This window comes from Strongylocentrotus purpuratus, unplaced genomic scaffold (genome assembly GCF_000002235.5).
Source record: "Strongylocentrotus purpuratus isolate Spur 01 unplaced genomic scaffold, Spur_5.0 spur5_scaffold_11, whole genome shotgun sequence".
Lineage (NCBI taxonomy): Eukaryota > Metazoa > Echinodermata > Echinoidea > Camarodonta > Strongylocentrotidae > Strongylocentrotus > Strongylocentrotus purpuratus.
In genome coordinates, this window is record NW_022145596.1 from 14,090,543 (window position 1) to 14,110,796 (window position 20,254).

A 20,254-nucleotide genomic window follows, 5' to 3' on the forward strand; every position below is an offset into this window, starting at 1 on the left:
CTACATGTATGTGTCATGAATTATACATGCATCTGTGTCTATGATAAGATCTACAAAGTTATATCTGGACTACATGTTTGCACTTTTATTATTTATTCACCTTTTTGACAAAACAAACAGCACATTTCAGAGCTTTTCTTTTTAATCATATGTGGATAAAATGGTCTTTCATCTCGAGGCATTTATAGAATATCCCTGATATTACTTGCAAAAAAAAAAATCAATATTTCAAAATGTTAACATTATTAACTCATAACAAAATATCCTCACTTAAAATTTGATTTGATTATGATTTGATTAAAGATAAGATACATGTAGCGTGTAGACTAAATTCTGAGAGAGAGATAAATCCTTCTCAAAATGTAAAAGGTCATTACTAAATGAGGTTGCCAACAAAAATAGACAGTTTTCATTTTGAATCATTGTATTTGGTTTCACATTGTTTAAGCTCATGTTAGTGTATGAGTAATGACACTTTGATTGACCAAGAATTTGCCACACAGCGTGAGATTATCAGTTAGTATCAGATCTGCATTATGACACACTCTATGTCATCTTGTTTGTTGTAAAAGTTCTTGAATTTCAGGAAATTTCCATTTTTTTCTTTCTATTGTCATCCGAAACTCCCTTTGTTAGTTCTGATTAATGGATTATTTGATAGCCCTAATGGGCTTACTTGAACTATGGCTGAGCAAAAGAGAAAATAAGTGAGTATTATTCACTCAGATTGAATCAAGTGATACAATCTCAGAACAAGGCAGGAGCGTGAATAGCTAGGATTAATGATGGCATGTAGTTTCGACTGAAGGAGGGGTTTTAATCAAACAATCGACATCCAGGGCAGCGTGTCACAAAACCATTATAAGTACAAGTTCACCAACAACTTGTTTTTACATGTACGGTCTTGGTGATACTTTATTGCCATTTTCCTTGCCCACATATGCTCTTTGTCCCTTTAACAAACTGAATATGACCAATTAGAATGTTGTTATTATTCATTCATTTATATATTTACTTTTTGCAGGTGTGACAATGTAGTTAAATTCGTCAAGTACTATGCCAGAGATAAATTAGACTGGAGTCTACAGAAAATGTATGATATCTTAGAATTAACTTGTATCCAATGGTTGAAATGATCTTGATGTCATCATTAAAAGTGTATTGTACGATTGTACCAATATGTATACATGTACATGTATATGGCATGGTACTCAGTAAATATAAAGCAATCTATGTATTGTCTTCATGGAATTCCTACCCATTGTAAGCTCTCATCAGCTATTGAAATCCAATAATAGACTTGGATATTGGTTCACTTTCAAGCAATATAATTTTCCTGTGTATTCCAGCAACTGTGCCAAGGGCATCAAATTAATAATTTCCTCCCTGAGTTATCTGGTCTCCCTTGAGGGTTTGATCCAGGTAGGGCCTGTTAGGGCTTCCCCCAAAAGAACCCCTCAGAGTTCGTCATCATTTATAGTTTAGGACAAGTTCATTTGAATGTGACTGCATGAGAAACATGTTTAAAGATAAAGTTTGAGTTTTGGTTGGTCAAGTGGTTTGCATGGTGAGAGAACCTGACTGGAAACCATTAAGAAAGGTTGATTTTTTAGTATGTATGAATTGGTATATACAGTCAAACCTGCTTTAGCGACCACCTGTATAGAAAGACCATATTCCCCCCCCCCTTGAAAATGGTTTCTCATTGAAACATGTACTAAAAGAACATGAACATAAAGACCACCTGCACATAAAGACCACTCACCTATAAAGACCACTTTTCTTTTCATCCTTAGGTGGTCTTTATGAAAAGTTTTCACTGAATATACTGTTAGACTTTGGAAATTGGAATCATCAAAATGACGGGAAAGTTACTCAGTTTTGCTGAAAGTCTTGCACTGCACACAAAGGGCATATGGGACTACACACGCATGTGAGATAACTGTGTGGTTCAAACAACTTAATTTTTGCAGATAGTCCTTTTCAGGGGACATTTTTGCTATATGATTATTCTCCCAAATAGACATTATAAAGAAAACGAGGAAACTCACATTTTTTCTTCACATTTCCCAGACCTCAACCTTCTCTCTAAGGAGTAGAGTTTCTATCATTTCACATTGTCTAGGTTTGGTTTGACATGAGATAATGTATTTGATGGGTCAGGAAATTAGATACTGTATATTTAGACCGTGCTCGAATGCTCCCTGTCATCTCCAAATTGTTATAATTGGGTTTACAAGTGCATCATGCATACAGTGTATGTACATGGATGTACAACTTTCTACGGTGTAATGAAATATCTGTCAGAAACTTAACCCAAAAAAAAGGAATATAAAGTAAAGGCCATGGGGGGGGGGGGGGGGGGAGGGGAGTTCAATTTATAATGTTAGATACATATGTAACAGAATGTCCCCATTGAATATTTCTTTTGGAGCTCATGTCTGTGACTTAGGAGTCTGTTGGTGGTAAGTCTATGGTTGTAGGAATGAATGTTTAGTTCACAGGATTGACATTTGCAGAAACTTCACAGGAATTTTTTTTTTTTAAAGAGGCAATTTTTATCGCGTGAGGTTGATTCCCTCGAAAAGTGCTGCGATCTCGATTGTGTTTGTTACCAGTTTTGTCTATTGATATACTAATGATTAAAAAAGTGAGAATAACCCTAGGCTATACTGACGATTGTATGGAAAATCCAGGAATCTTGTCCTGCAATGCTTTTGAGACAATCATTAATCCTTGTGCTCTTTGTTTTATATCTTCCTGCAGCTTATTTGAAAGGCCCTCTGGACGACTACATGTCCGCTTTCCCGAAGGTCAAGATCATCCGCCTGGAGAAGAGAGAAGGTCTGATCAGGACCAGACTGTTGGGTGCCGGCCCAGCCACTGGAGATGTTGTACTCTTCCTTGACTCTCACTGCGAGGCCAACTATAACTGGCTGCCACCATTGCTAGGTGAGTGTTAAAGCCCCACTGTACTACTTGTAGCTACTTGCTCCCTCTATATAGAAAACAATGCCTAAGCGGTGCCCGTTGGTCCCCACATGATCCCCTTTTTCTTAGTTGATTGAGAGCTGATTTGATGAGATAACCACCTGTCAGTGACCACCTAGGGAGGGCTAATCCCTCCCGGCCAAACTAGTGCAGATAGGCTCTAAAGATCCATAGTAGTGGGCTTTTAATGGGGAATTCAACACTATTCGGGTGTTTACCCAATAACAGGTGTTGTCAATCATCATGATGTATTGATACCAAAAGGCCTTACCGGTATGTGTAATGCCCTGCATTTTCCACCAATCACCCCATATGGAAATTCATTATCTTTACATTTAATTCCCTCACCCAAAGACTCTCTGGGAGACTAGAGTTCATTTCTTAATGGGACTACGGGTTTGCTGTGCAAACTTGTCCCAGCCCCCCCACTCCGAGAACGGACGGACCCCATGTGTGTTGCCAAAATGTCCTTTTCGTAACAAAAGAAAAAGGTCGACCCGTATTGACTTTACACACTGGACTTTTGCTGAAAAGGGGGGGTGCTGAAAAAGGCTCGTATACAAAAGAAAAAGGTCGAGCCGTATTGACTTTACACACCGGACTTTTGCTGAAAAGGGGGGGTCGGTTGGAACACGCATATGCGTACCCTAAATAACACTGAGTGGGGGGGCCGGGAAACTTGTACACCCATTATTGGTACAATATATTTCCACCCTCTCTCTGTCTGGTTTCTGTGAATTATTTCCTGCTGCACATCAAAACTAACTACCATCTTCCTTTAAAGTACTTGAAGATGTAGCCTTTGTGGTTTCTGAACAGTAATATACATGTAAGTTACTGGTTGCTTCATGAGGCAACCTTCCTGGTACTAAGTATGAATTTAGCTCTAGCATCGATTAAGCTTTTATTCGGAATGGTACGCTTGACAACATCTTACAATTTTTACTATTATGATTCACAATTGTTTAATCAAAATTTTGTCACCATGAACTACTGCTTATGATGTAGAAACACAAGACACTCTAGAATTTTAAAAATTTAAGAAATTTGCTCTCAAAATATATACGTTTAGCAAAAGGAAAGTGAGTATACATATCATGTTGACCTTTACAGCAAAAATATCAGTCATTGACCTTTAGAGCTAAAGGCCTGAATTCACAAAGAAGGTTTAAATTTATCCCATGGTTTAAATCTTCATTTACATAACCCATGGTCTAAAATTAGCGCAAAATAAGCGCGACACAGTCAGAGGTCCAATATTAGACTCGCGCAATTTTTAACCATGGGTTATGTTAATGAGGGTTTAAACGTCCTTTGTGAATTTGGGCAAAAGAGTGTATGTATTGCATAGGTGTTAAAGATCTGGAACATGATACATTGCACATGATCCCGCCTTCCTGCCGCCAAATAGAATCAGGGCACGTTCATGCTTGATTTTGACGGCCAGAATCAGGCATCTGTTACGCGTTTAGTTTAAAACACGGTTGCGTCTTAGCTCACTTTTGTAGAATCACCGAAAAACGGCGATCACGATCGCCGATCGTAAACTCACAAAAAGATGCGTTTACAATTTGTAAACGCGTTTAAATGGGGTCAACGCACTGACCTCTAGTGGGTCTACGTAGCATGCACAGTGAAGGTTTGCGAATCCAGCTGGAAGACCAATTAAGGCCACACACGGAGAATTGCCTGGGGAGCCAGAGAAGTAAGCATGAACACTACATCGTGGAACTGCGATCACGATGAGCGTTTACGATGAGCGTTTCAGATCGCTCATTCTGCCTTCAAAATTTAAGCATGAACGCAGCCTCAGATGCACTGTACACAGAGAGTTAGACAGACATTGAGGCATCAAGTATTCATGGCCAGAATCGGAGTATGAAATGGATGTTATTATGGAGGTACACTGGAGAATATGCATCCAATTTGGTCCTAATTGGAGAACTTGAACGATAGCATTGGCCCTGCCGCGTAATTGATGACCTTGTCAGTGTCATGAGCCAGATGTAATTCCCTTCCCATTAGATGTTAAGTAGAGAGGTGGAAAATTTGCGACCGTTTATCTGGAGGATTGGTACCAATTTGGAAGAGGAAGAGGTATGAAAACCACGGCCCCTCCAATCAGTAGCATGGGGGCAATCAGAGGAACATTGAACACTTCCCCCCCCCCCCCCCGGTACTCTGTACTATATGTGACATCAGGTATATTCGTTTAATTCCTTATTGCATCATAACCACTAGAACCATAATTTTACTTGGAATCTATTTATATTGATGTACCCTCGACTCTGAGAGTTATTTGCCTTCCTACATGCGTCTAATTCTAATTACCACTGTGTGTGTGTGTGTGTGAATGAACATGTATGTGTTGTTTTGAATGGAATATTTGATGCATTAAAGCCTACCTCGTGTATGTTTGCCGGTTGAGTGGTTAAAAGAGCTTCATTAGTTACCCCATAAATAGTCAGCACTTCCCGTTTTCTGCGTGCACAAGGACAATAGCCCCGGCCCCCCCACTCAGTGTTATTTAGGGTACGCATATGCTCGTACCCTCTTTTTGAAAGCACCCCCTATCTGAGGACTGCCAACATTTCCGAACCCCCCTTTCGCGGGCTTTTCGCGGGCTTTTCCTGCCTTGGAGACCCCCCTAAATCAGGAAAAATGCTCAATGTACCCCCCTAAATTCGGAATAATTTCTCAGGAGTCCAAAGAGATGAGAGAGAAAAAGAAAGTCACCCCCTTTTTAAAGAAATCTCCGGGTGAAAAGTCAAATACACCCCCTTTTTTTAAAATCTCGGGCCGGACTTTGTCGCACAAAAAGTACCCCTTTACCGGACATTTTGGCAACACGCATGCGGTCATTCCGACCTCTGAGTGGGGGGGCCGGGACAATAGCATTACACCGACCGCTTTTGTATGTGTGTGCAGGGAATTGTGTCACACAAAAAAAAATTGTGCTGTACAAAGGAGAGCAGAAATTTGTTAAGAGACACACATAAAAACCAGTTGTTGTAATGTATATGCCTGCACAATTATGAATTAATGCATATTTCATTCACCTCATTATCATTTCTATCAGACTATCCAGTGCCTTTAATAGCCACATACACCATGGCCTCTACGGCCAAATACTGTAGTGGTGATAGCAAGAATTATGAAAAAAAATGTAAGGTACATTTGCAATGAGGTACTCCATGTGTTTTATCTTTGCAAATAATGTTGCAAGTCATAGTTTGGTATGGTGCAGGCAGCAGAGTTTTCAAGGTACTGTCCGTTGAGATGCTGCAATATTTGCTCTATCAAAGTTGTAGGGTAAGGGCTGCAAAGAGGCTTTAAGGTAGGTTTAGGGTTCGGGTTAGGGGTTGGTTAATGTTTGGTCAAAGAATGAAGCAAAGAATTTGGTTAGTGTAGGGTAATGACCACAAAGCAAGTGTTGCCCAAGGATGTGTCGTACAAGCATCCACGTGAAGAGGCCTGAGTATAACCACTTCTGCATGGAGATGTTGTCTTCAAGTGAGGTGTGCAGTGTAGGTGTGAGAACTGTCAGTGATCATCTTAGAGTCAGAAGATGATTTGTTTGTATCGATGGCAGAACCTGTGATGAGTGTTTGTGTAACCCTCTTTGTGTTTGCAAAACAACCTAGACAGGGGGCTGGGAATGTTTTTGTAGAGAGTCTGAGTTTTCCATTTGAGATCCATCTTGCCAGAAGCATAATTTGGGGTTGTCAGTCCGTCCCGCCTGTTGTCTCAATATTTGTATAAATGTCTAGGGCATGAACTTCATGCTTATACTAGCAGTATAAGCCAACATAGAGGATGAAATGAATATTGAGGATATATTTTTTTATCTTTTTCTGTTCTATCTCTTTGTTCTATCTATCATACATCTTCCCTCGTTTGTGTTTTCATTTGTAATTCCTCTCCTTCATTTTCTTGTCTAGAAGGACACTCTCTTAAGGATGGTACTTACCTGAAGATTGTTCATTTTGGACTCCAGAATTTCTATAGCAAACATATTCCAACTCATGACAAGTATTAAAAGGATAGAGGAAATATCAACACTGAATTTGCGATAACTTCCTTAATAATTAATGTAAAATGCAACTGGCATTTTATCAAATTCCCATATGCTTCAAGGATATCTTGAAATGGAGGTACAGTTTGACATCTTCATCAAAGCAATTGACATGTACACCCTGGTGTAATTGGTAAGGTGTGCCTCAGTTTCACCTCAAATACCTACGCTTCACACCTACAGCTTACAATTCAACCCACACCACGCAGGTGCATAGCAGGTAGTGGCAAGAAAGCGGTTTAGACGTGTCAATGTGACATCTCAAAGGTGTGATATAAATGTATGTATGAATCCCATCTTAGCTTGGCCGCATCCTACAGTATGTAGGGAAATATTAGTTCCTTGTTTTATACTTTTTGAGCAAGTTCAGAAGTGACAAACGCAGCATTTTTGTTTCCTCCATAACTGCTTGGCTTGTTCTTTGTTGTTCTTCTTCTCCCTTTTCTCCTTCTTCTCCTTCTTCTTCTTCTTCTTCTTCTTCTTCTTCTTCTTCTTCTTCTTCTTCTTCTGCTTTGTCTTTCTCATCATTCTCCTCCTCCTACTTCTCCTTCTACTACTACTACTTCTCCTTTCTCTTCAGCATTTTCGTTTCCTCCATGTGATTAAGTAAACTAACGGCTTGGCTTGTTCTTTTTTGTTTTTCTTCTTTCTCTATTTCTTCTTCCTCTTCTTCTTCTCCTACCTCCTCCTCCTTCCTCCTTCTACTACTACTACTACTACTACTTCTTCTTCTTCCTCCTCCTCCTCCTCCTCCTCCTCCTCTTCTACTACTTCTTCTACTTCTTTCTATTGATCCTCTTCTTTTCCTCCTCCTCCTCCTTTAGAGTTTATGGTGATGAGAAAAAAAATTAAGATATTTTGGACCATGCCTCTATACCCTAGGTATCAAGTCATAATCTCTGGCACAGAATGCAAAACAGCTTGGAATAAGATAGTGCCCATAATAAAGGATTCATCTTTCTCTCACAGGAGCCATAATTCTCACTCGGTCTGTAGTTGCATAGCCTGTTCATACTAGAGGAAAAAAACATCATTTTAAAAACGTTTATGGTGAAAGGTGTGTTTACACTGGATAGCATCATATGAAGATGCATGTATATAAAAAAGGAGTCACTTTTGAAGGGGTCAGTTGACACGACAGCAGGTCATTAATCAGCTCATGCCAATGATAAGCCCGCCCAGTTATGTAATTGTTTTTATGATGCGATGTTCAGACAAGAACTGGACCCTGATTATTAATTTTCTTTTTTTGTGTGCCGTTGTTCAAAAGTTGGAAACGTTTGTTTCACTAGTGACGTTTCTTCATACACTGTTCGGACCAGAACAAAAAGTAATCATATAGCAACAAATAAAACGATTTCCTGTATGGCGATTCAATGAATTCTGTAAGTCTGACAGTTTCAGTTTCATCCTCTTGTCTTGCCTGGTTTCTGGATCATGTGATCGAGATCTGTGTCTCTCTTTTCATTCCTCCATTTTTCTAGAACGAATGCAACTTCATACAGAAGATGGCAATGCAATATTTCCCATGATAGGTAGTAGTACTTTTAGTAGTTTCCCAATGGTATGATCTTGAAATGTTGTGCCCCTTTCCACTTGTTGACGATGTATTTTTCTTTCACTCTGTCTCTCTCTCCTCTTTCACACCCTCTCTCTCTCTCCCACCCCTCATTCCATCTCCTCCCTCCCCCTCCCCCTCTCTCTCTTTGTTTCTCTGTCTCCACACCCTTCATCTCGCTCTCTTCATCTAAACACCTCCATAACCCGTCCCTCTCATCTTCCTTTACTTTCATCTCTCACTCCTTTCCCCTTCCCTGTCCCTTCCTTCCGTCTTCATCTCCCCTTTTTCTTGTTCTTCTTTCCCTCTCTCTATTCTTCTTTCCCACGCACCTTCTCCCCCGTTTCCTTTCTCATCCAACCTCCACTCTACCTTTCTTTTCCCTCCTCTGTTTCTCTCTTCTTCTTTCTTTCTTTCTTTCTCTCTCTCCCTCTCTCTCTCTCTCCCTCCCTCCCTCCCTCCCTCCCTCCCTCTCTCTCTCTCACGCCCTCTCCCTCTCTCTCTCTCTCTCTCTCTCTCTCACGCCCTCTCTCTCTCTCGCCCTCTCTCTCTCTCTCACGCCCTCTCATGCTCTCTCTCTCACCCCCTTTCACTCTCTCTCTCTCTCTTAGTTCCTGGGCTACTACTCCTTTTTCTTTGATCCCAGTCACCCTCTTTTTATTTCGTTCAATCGGATGTCCCATATGGAAGCTATCTAGAGCAATCATAAGGTGCATGCTTGATTTAATAGGCATTAATAACTTAATTACCAAGTTCCCTGGATATGCCTTACAAGGCCATACATATATGTCCCAGGGTTGCTCACCAAGAAAACCCCATGATATTTTACTTTCTTAGCAGTCCGGGTACATTAACAGATTCTACATCATCATCATCGTAATGTTGTAGAAAGTCATTACGCTCTTCGAAAAAGGAATATAATATTAGCATGATATTTGTCATTTCTTTCTACAGCCTTTCTGTAAGGATTTGTGTTTCTTTTTCAACTTCCTTTTCAGGCCTATTTCCTCTCTTACACCTGCCTTTACTTCTGTCTCTGACTCATTCTGATAGACATGTAATCTGTTCCATTTATGAATATATTTTTATTCTCTAAAAATATCTCTATTTCCAGAGAGAAAATCAAGCTCCTTACATCTTCCTTTATTTAAAACAGACCAAGGAAAGTTTTCTGTTTCGTTTGTTGGAAGTAATTTTTGGAATATGCTTCCTACTGATCTAAGAATTGAGAGATCAAGAACCTCTTTTCGTAAAAAAAATTACAAAATTACTCTTAAGTGAAAACCACGAATCATAACCTCATAACTATATAGTTGTATATAGTAACCAGTCTCATTTTAATATTATACACAAATCTTATATAAGATTTGGAAACCCATCATGTATTTTTAAATTAACTTTATTTTAGGCTTTAGATAATGAGAGTCAGACCCTCCCCCTCCCCCTCTCTCTCTTTGTTTCTCTGTCTCCACACCCTTCATCTCGCTCTCTTCATCTAAACACCTCCATAACCCGTCCCTCTCATCTTCCTTTACTTTCATCTCTCACTCCTTTCCCCTTCCCTGTCCCTTCCTTCCGTCTTCATCTCCCCTTTTTCTTGTTCTTCTTTCCCTCTCTCTATTCTTCTTTCCCACGCACCTTCTCCCCCGTTTCCTTTCTCATCCAACCTCCACTCTACCTTTCTTTTCCCTCCTCTGTTTCTCTCTTCTTCTTTCTTTCTTTCTTTCTCTCTCTCCCTCTCTCTCTCTCTCCCTCCCTCCCTCCCTCCCTCCCTCCCTCTCTCTCTCTCACGCCCTCTCCCTCTCTCTCTCTCTCTCTCTCTCTCTCACGCCCTCTCTCTCTCTCGCCCTCTCTCTCTCTCTCACGCCCTCTCATGCTCTCTCTCTCACCCCCTTTCACTCTCTCTCTCTCTCTTAGTTCCTGGGCTACTACTCCTTTTTCTTTGATCCCAGTCACCCTCTTTTTATTTCGTTCAATCGGATGTCCCATATGGAAGCTATCTAGAGCAATCATAAGGTGCATGCTTGATTTAATAGGCATTAATAACTTAATTACCAAGTTCCCTGGATATGCCTTACAAGGCCATACATATATGTCCCAGGGTTGCTCACCAAGAAAACCCCATGATATTTTACTTTCTTAGCAGTCCGGGTACATTAACAGATTCTACATCATCATCATCGTAATGTTGTAGAAAGTCATTACGCTCTTCGAAAAAGGAATATAATATTAGCATGATATTTGTCATTTCTTTCTACAGCCTTTCTGTAAGGATTTGTGTTTCTTTTTCAACTTCCTTTTCAGGCCTATTTCCTCTCTTACACCTGCCTTTACTTCTGTCTCTGACTCATTCTGATAGACATGTAATCTGTTCCATTTATGAATATATTTTTATTCTCTAAAAATATCTCTATTTCCAGAGAGAAAATCAAGCTCCTTACATCTTCCTTTATTTAAAACAGACCAAGGAAAGTTTTCTGTTTCGTTTGTTGGAAGTAATTTTTGGAATATGCTTCCTACTGATCTAAGAATTGAGAGATCAAGAACCTCTTTTCGTAAAAAAAATTACAAAATTACTCTTAAGTGAAAACCACGAATCATAACCTCATAACTATATAGTTGTATATAGTAACCAGTCTCATTTTAATATTATACACAAATCTTATATAAGATTTGGAAACCCATCATGTATTTTTAAATTAACTTTATTTTAGGCTTTAGATAATGAGAGTCAGACTCGACTAGCACATGTGCTATTTTTGACTCTATTTTACCATCGATCACAAAATCATTGTAAATAGTCATTTATTGTTTTACTCTTGAAGCAAAGTTTACTTTATATTTGTCATAATGTACATGTATATCGCTGTAGAACATGTATTTTTTATAATTCATGTCATGCATTTATGTTATATTGACATTGTCATTGTACATTTATCTTTTGTTTCAATGTTTTCAATGGTGGTGAATAAATAAATTCAATTCAATTCAATTCAATTCAATATATCGATTCCTCTTCTCCATACTTAGCTTTTAATTTTCCTCTCATTTCGACACTGAACTACTGCAAGCATGCATAGTTAAGAGATCACTCCTTCTCTTATCCCTCATGCAGTAATGATCACACTATCTTGGTGTTAGTCCCAGGTGTATCATTATGGTGTAATGTTTCCTTCAGCCAGCCAACCGTAGAATTGATCTGTCTCAACTTTTCAACCTCTCCCATTACTATTGCTACAACTCCTCCTCATATCACTTTCTTTTTCCCACCAGGTTGGTGGGGCAATAGCCCGTCTTCACTATCTCGAGATTGCCAAATATCCAGCTATTTGAACTATCCCGATCGCAAACTATCTAGCTAATTGCGTCTTCATTAGAACGAAGTAGCAAATTAGCTGGATAGTTGGTCGGGATAATATCCCAAGATATCTTGGTCTAGTTTGCAAAATATCCCACTATTTCCGAACTAGCGGGATAGTTTGCGACAGTCTTCATTAGACCGAAGTACGGAGTCAAATATCCCGATCCCATCATGCACCGCTGAGCCGTATAGATCGCATGTGCGTGCGCTAGTACAACTAGTTAACACGGTGAACCAGAAATCGTTGTGCATGATGGGATCGGGATATTTGACTCCGTACTTCGGTCTAATGAAGACTGTCGCAAACTATCCCGCTAGTTCGGAAATAGTGGGATATTTTGCAAACTAGACCGAGATATCTTGGGATATTATCCCAACCAACTATCCAGCTAATTTGCTACTTCGTTCTAATGAAGACGCAATTAGCTAGATAGTTTGCGATCGGGATAGTTCAAATAGCTGGATATTTGGCAATCTCGAGATAGTGCAGACACGCCTAATGAGTATTTGCTAAAGGCATTAGGCCATCTGTCTGCCATCCATATTCATTTTTAAGAGCCTTTCTCTTTTTATAATCACCTTTACAGTACGGGTAATGGTATACAAATACATGTACATGTTAAATTCTTGACAAGTCTTGTTTAATTTGAAACGAAATCAGTGGATTTGTTAGTAGGCACCAGTATTTGACTGAAAAGGAATTATGCATTACTCTTTTTTGTGCTGTAATATTATCTATCACATGAAATATTCATGTGTATTTCAGACATGCAGAAAGCGATAAATCAATATTCTCATGGTACCATGCAGGGATTGAATTGTTCAATCTTTGATGTCTTGTACAACACTTGAAATAGACACCGGAGGAATCTTATCCATGTATGCCCGCACTTGCTCCACAAGGAATAGTGCGCTCTGGGAAATAGGACGGTGAAGGAAATAAATCAAACGAACATCTCTATCGTACAGACAGTCGTCTGTACCTTAATTTCTCATGCGCTGTAACTCTCGAGCACCCTTCACGCTTCTCTCACGCCCCATGTTTAATCAAGCAGTCTTGATCGGCTCGAGGTGAATGCTAATGACTCTGTTCATTAATGTTTATCCGTGGAAACTAGAGGCTCTCTTTGAACTGCACTCAGTATTTCATCACCAGAGAGTGTTACAGTTTAATAGAGTTACAGTGTGATACTGAGTCCATGGAGAGAAATGAAAAGATTAAAGGCAATGTAAATTATTTTATTCATATTCATATCGAATCACGCAACCTCAAATACTGGGAGTTAACAGTGAATTCTAAAAATAAACTCTCCCACGATGAAGCTCCCTATTATTTTGAGCCAAATATCCTACTACAGACCATGAATATTAATCAGTAAGAGTTACAAGGACTAGGATTAAGGTTTGCATGTCTTTGCCATTGACCAGAAATGGCTGACCAGAAATGGCTGACCAGAAATGGCATGTTGGGTTCTTGGCCTCCCAGCAAATGTTGCATGTTCAATTTCTTCATGATTTGAAATTGTGACGTTGACAAACACTTGTTGGGTGAAAATCATCTCTGTCTGAATAGCCAGTGGTCCGTGAAATGAAAGTCCCCTTGTATCTTCTAGACAAACATATGGTCTGTTTGGAGCCAGATTGGTGTTAACTCTGTGTTTAAGTACAATGCCCTGACTCCAAACAGACGATATTTCTTTCCCTCCTTATCCCTTAAATGCTTTCGCTCTCTCTCCCTCTCTTTCTCCCTTTCTCCCCTTTGATCTAATTGTGCCATCTTTCTCTGTATCTATGTTTGTTGGTTCCTTCTTTCTTTCTCTAAATTCACTCTTTCTGTTTCTAGTTTTGTTCTCTCTCTATCTTTTGCTCTCTCTCCCACTCCTACCCACCCCCTCTTCCTTTTCCTTCACGATTTCTGTTTCTAATGTATATGTGTAACTATGCCCTTGTCTTAAATCTTATTTCTCTTTCTCCCTCTCTTCTGCTCATTTATTCTTGTCACTATTTTCTTTTCTTTCCTTTCCTTATATTTCTCTCCTTTTCTTATATTTCTCTCCTTTTCTTATATTTCTCTCATCCTGTTTCTCCCTATGTCTTTCTCTCTCTGTCTTTCTATCTCTCTCTTCTCTCCCTTCCCCCCTCTCCCCCACCATCCCCCTCTCCATCCCTCTCACCCTCTCCCTCCCTCCCTCCCTCTCTCTCTCTCTCTCTCTCTCTCTCTCTCTCTCTCTCTCTCTCTCTTTCCTACCCATCTCTTCTCCCCGCAGTGCATGTCAATGATGCTCTCATGATTTCCCTGTTAAATATTTACATCGAGCTATCCCTCTGATAGATCACCCATACTCTATGGATAGGGTCATTCAGTGCTCTTGATATTTCAAAAGATCATTACCTTTGGAAAGGATACACATTATATTCATCCAGTCAAACTTTTTTTCTTTCAAGTATAAATTAAAAACGATTAAGTGGATGATTTTCTCTGTCTATTTTATTAACTTAAATTGTTAATTGTTTGTAATTATTATTAATATTTTGTTGCCAATGTCTTTTCTCGTATAAGATTTGTTTCTATCTTTTTTTTTTTTTTGGGGGGGGGGGGGGGGTTAGTTTGGCTAAAATAGATGTAAAGTCTAATAGTCTTTGTAGATATCAGTGATTTATAATATTACATTGCCTGTTATTACGTTTAGAAGTGAACTTAATATTATGTTTTAGATAAAGATCACATTTACTGACCTGTAGAACCCATTGCCTCCAGTCATTGTCACACATTGTGTATGGCTGATAACTGCCTGATGTCTGTTTGACCGATTATTAATGTTTTTTTTATACATTTTGCAATATTCAGATTATTTCTGTCCAAATTCTAACAGGAAGGTTCGCTCTGAATCATTTGCAAATCGGGTACCCAACGGTATCTGACCAGAATTAATGTGTTATGCATCATATTTTATCCGTTCCGTCCAATTTTCGACACTCTGTAGAAAGGATCACTCTGAATGGCCGACTCATCATTTTCCCTATGATATTTGACCAATAATCTATCTAATATTTTATCTGTATCTGTCTAATTTTAATCCCCTATAGAAAAGATAGCCTTGGATCGTCCACACAACATGTGCCCAATAATATATGACCAGTAATTGATGTGCTATACATCATATTTTGTCCATTTCCGCCCAGATTGTATTTCCTGACAGAACGGTCGCTCTGAATTGCCATCTTGCAATGCATCATGCCACCTTCTGTGTCCAAATATACCTGACCACTCTGACCAGTGATTGATGCTGCATACATTTCTAACATATTTATCTGTTTCTGTCCACATTATATTCCCCTCCACAGAACGCATCGCTCTTAATCGGCGACGTATCGTGTGTCCGATGATTGATGTGATCAGTAACGAGGACTTCCACTACGAGTCTCAGGCAGGTGATGTGATGAGGGGGGCATTCGACTGGGAGCTGTACTATAAACGCATCCCCATCAGCGAGGCGGAGAACAAGAGGCGGAGTCATGAGAGTGATCCTTTCAGGTGAGAATGGAGGGGTAACTTAAAGGGCAAACCAACCTTTGTACTAAGTTGATTTGTATGAAAGCAGAAAAATAACAAAAACAGAATGTCAAAAGTTTGAAATGAATCGGGCCAATAGTAAGGAAGTTATGAATGTTTAAAATTTGAGATCAATAAATCTATGTGAATCTCAAATTGGTAGTTCGGCCAGTGGATTGTGACGTGGATAACTCCCATTTGCCGTGTACAAAAATATCATTAATAAAAGTTCCTACTCCCTTGGGGCACTACCCAAAATATATTATAGATAGCATATTATTATAGGTCCTCTAAAAATACTAGACCCTTCTGAGCAATGAATTTTTGAAAAATTTAAATTTAAGTTATTTTATATGTTGAACAGATGGGAAAGTAGTTCTTATATTTAGTCAGATTTAATTGAAACTTTCATCTGTTTGCTTCTCTGATTTTTTATGCTCTCTTTTAGAGTAGTTGTCTATTTGGGTCGGATTTCCCTTTAAAGAAATTAGATTAATGAGACAGGAAAAAGGGATACATAAAGAATAAACCGCTTAGGTAAGATGGGAGGGGTGATGATGATGTGGTGAAGGGTGCCATCGACTAAGAGCTGTACTGTGAACTGGAGAATAAGTGAGATGAAAAACAAGGTATAATCTTGAGAGTGAAGGGAGAGGTTTTGTTAGGGAAAGGGTTAGTGGTAGAAGGAAGATGTACAAGATATTGAGTTTTTAATGTGGAAGAAATACAAAGAAATCACAAAGGTGCCTTATTTGTGCATGCAGTGATAACATGGCTCTATGATTGCAAAAGTTCATAAATATCTCATTCTTTATTTTACTCTTCCTAATCTTTGGTTCCCCCATATTTTGCAGCAGTTATTCTAATGAATCTAATGAATTATGTGTCGGGCTGGATTGTCCCTTCAATCCATTCCCCTTTAATAATATTGACATTATACATTCTAAAGGACTAATCATACAGATAGATGCTACTAAAAATTGGACTAATGTAGAGAATTGCAAATTTGTATTCACAAGGTCTCTCCTATCATTGGATGTTGACTGGGGAATCTCCTAATGGCATCACATCAATTTTACATTATCTCATGACTCTTTAATGCATGCTTCATCGAAGAGAGTCAGAGAGGGCTCAAATATATAGGTCAATATTTAATGGACATGTGCTTTTCTCATTCTAGGGCATTTGAAAATGACTCCCAAACCTATCCTAACCAATTAAGGTCAACATTGGCTTATATCTCATAACCCTTTTGGCTGTACTATCCTCTTCATGCTCATGTCACCTTGTACCCAAGTCAACAACTTAGACTCCTACTATCTTCATAAGCACATGAATTAGAAAATAGACCTTCTAAATCATGAAAAATGTTCTGTTGGAAGGCAAGTGACATACTTTATTGGGAAAAGAAATTGAAAGGCTTTTTTTTCTTCCTCTCTCCCAGTCTTCATCTAGGCTTCCAGCCCTACATACATTTTGCACCTCATCTGTATGAATAAATGATAACCCTCCAAACAGTAGCATTTACCTTTGGTGCCATATACCATGTCAGCCCAACAAGGCTCTCCCTCATACCCAGTGGCGGATTTAGAATTCTTTAGTAGGGAGGATGGAGGCACAAGTCCCACAAATTGTATCATAAGCAAAAAAAGGGGGGAGTCATCAAGTTTTTCTTAGGCGTGCCATTTTACACAATTCAGTGACAAGCAAAAACAAAATGTTTATCTGCTCATGCTTCTTCTTTTCTTTCTTTCTACTTGATGTCCCTTCTCCTTCTTCTTTTCTTTTTGTAAGGGGGGGGGGGTGCACATGCCCCAATGCCCCCTTGGATCTGCCTTTGATAGCTTCTGTCCATGCTTCATACATTATACCATGATTCTTTAATGCCTGTTTTATCTGTCACAGCAGGGAGATCCAGAGAGCTGTAGTTTGAATTATTGAGGGATCGTTGATCTGGCAATCGACCTTTTGTCTTCGGACTGTTACTTGGCAAAATTACTATGTGACAATCTTGTGACTTTTTAATGTGATCTGGGGGGTATATTTTATTGTTCGACATATATTTGTTGATATAGAGAGTGGGAAAGTTAGTTGAATATATCGGTATATATGAATGGATATATGATTGAATGGTTGGTTGGAAGGCATGTTTAGAATACAGATTATGTTTCAGAAGTTTGGCTAAATCTATTGGGGGACAGATCTTACATGTCCGTGAAACATGCATGAAACATGCATGAAACTAACAAGTGATTAGAGATGTAATGGGTGCTCACTGCTGTAACCCCCTGAAGTTACCTGTCGAAAAGAAAATGGAAGGAAAAGCCGATTTCTGGTTATTTTGGAATCCGGCTCGAAAAGCAAAAATTTTGGACATTTTGAAATCAGATTAGAATTAGATACAAATTCTATACTAGGCCCAAAATTTGTACAGTTGTTGGAAGTTTTGTGCTGGCAGTCCACGTTGTATGCCCCATGAGGGAATCTTCCCTGTAGGGAGATTTTCACACGTATGGCCGATGAAAGGGACATTTTGCTGGCCGTTTGATGCCTTGGTGTATGCCATGGAGTAACCTCAGACTTTGACATGAGCGTGGTGAAAAAGAGTCAATAATGCATCAGCCTCTGTCCAGGAATCCCTTAAAACAATTCCCTGTGCTATGAAAGAGGGGAGGGGGAGGGGGAGACAGATAGAGACAGACAGAGAGAGACAGAAAGAGGAAGAGAGAGAGAGAAGGAGAGAGTGAGAAACAGAGGAAGACGTGAAGTGCATGTAGAAGTAAGAGTTTGTAAGTGTTGCCGCTCTACATTATTTAAAGCGTTACACTCATTGTGACTTCTTGTCGACTTTAGAAATTGAGAGGACCATGTTTAATGCAAGCTTCCAGGAATTGGACATGTCACCTGTCTTACACACCTTTTCTTTCATTTGACCTGAAGTGCTTCTTTTTCCTCTTTTTTTTCTTTTTTGTTCAACACTTCTTATACACCTCCAAACTTCAATCAATTTTTTAAATTTTGGATCCATTATTGAAAACTTAGAATTTATAGACAATTGAGATAGATGTCTTCCTTGTGAACCTTGCAAACCTGTATTTTATTTTAGGAAGAATAAAAAACACTTTGTTGTTAAATTTGACTTGAAATACCTTGCTTGAGACCATAATTTGCAATATATGTACCCACTCTAAATAAGGAACAAGGAAGAAACTTTTTCAACCCCAATAAATCTTAGAATATATCCTTTCTGTGGCAAGGTTTTGTCACCAACAGTAGGGGTGGATTAAAATAAAAATTCTGATAATGATACCAGTTTCTCCTTCAGCAATAACACTGTTCATCTTTTCATCATCTAGGACACCCATCATGGCTGGTGGCTTGTTTGCAGTAGACAGGAAGTACTTCATGGAGGAGTTGGGTGGCTATGATGAGGGACTGGAGATATGGGGAGGAGAACAGTATGATTTGTCTTTCAAGGTAGGTCTCTAGAGGCACTTATCTACTAATATCTTGGCAGGGCATTAATCTACATTTGCCACTCCATACACAGGAGAGAAATGGGGACCTGGTGGGATGACAAAAGCCTTTGTGTTTTTCAAATAGTAATTGCCATATGCCCTCACGGTGACCATACCGTAGGAATACTCCCCAGGAAGTGGAGATGGTGCATGAATGAATTCGATGACTGGGTAATAGTATCTGTAAAGCGCTTAGAGACAGTATTTTGTTTTACGCTATATAAATCCAAATTATTTTTGGTAGAGCAAGAAGGGCATTGGCTCGTATACTGTAACTTGAGCTAAAGTCCTTCTGGCTCCATACAGACAAGTTCTGATTGATTCAAATTTCTTGCAGCTTTCAATCAATCACAACTCTATGGCATAGATATAAGAGATTCTAAGTTTAAGATTGATTGCAGGACTTGCTTTTTATTTAGATCAATCACAACTGTTTAACAGAAGCTCAGCGTGTCTTATTGAGAACACTTTAGTGAGCATAGAATTCTCTTGGAAGTGCACGATGAGTATTGCTAATAAGATTTGAGCTTTGTTAGTTTCTTTATACTTCTAAAATGCAGAATATTGATTATATCTGTGTGAAATTTTATCTGTTGAAATTAATCACAAAATGTATTAAAGTTACCAAATATTCATATGCAATTATATATTTTTTGATCTGAAATTTACTTTATTCTTTCTTTACAATGAAAATTTTCAAATGAAAATTTGAAACTTACAAAATGTTGAGGCAGGCATGCATTGAAAACAAAGATAAACAAATCTTTTCTTCATTGTTACTGTGTTTCTGACAGTTCACAGCTTTAATATTAGTCATTTATACCCAGAATTTGTTCTTTATCTTTTTTTCCTTCTTGCAGGTTTGGATGTGTGGGGGTGAAATGGAGGAGATACCGTGTTCGCGGGTCGGACACATCTACCGAAAATTTATGTCTTACACGGTGCCTGGAGGCGCAGGTGTGATCAATAAAGTGAGTCTGATGGAATTGATTAATCAAGTGTGAACTCTTTCCTCAATCTGTTCTCGGAGTCTGGCTTGTTCAAGCGGAGAATAAGTAATTCACCCTTTCTGGCTGAAAATGACTTTGACAGATCCTGGATAATGAAGACTTGACAACTACCAACATATCTCATTTTATTGAGAGAGTGGGGAAATTATTCTAAGCTAACAGTTTGGGTAATTTGTTTTTATTGTATT

At 38.9% G+C, this 20,254-nt stretch overlaps 1 protein-coding gene across 1 annotated transcript in view; it reads left to right on the plus strand.

Annotated features, from left to right (window-relative positions):
- The window catches only part of LOC586004 (polypeptide N-acetylgalactosaminyltransferase 10), a 46,513-nt gene that overhangs the window by 20,184 nt on the left and 6,075 nt on the right, over positions 1-20,254 (plus strand). The window contains exons 6-9 of the mRNA XM_030980726.1: positions 2,767-2,952; positions 15,331-15,520; positions 18,895-19,015; positions 19,917-20,027. Coding sequence (XP_030836586.1) covers positions 2,767-2,952; positions 15,331-15,520; positions 18,895-19,015; positions 19,917-20,027 — 608 coding nt within the window. The remainder of the gene's footprint in view (positions 1-2,766; positions 2,953-15,330; positions 15,521-18,894; positions 19,016-19,916; positions 20,028-20,254) is intronic.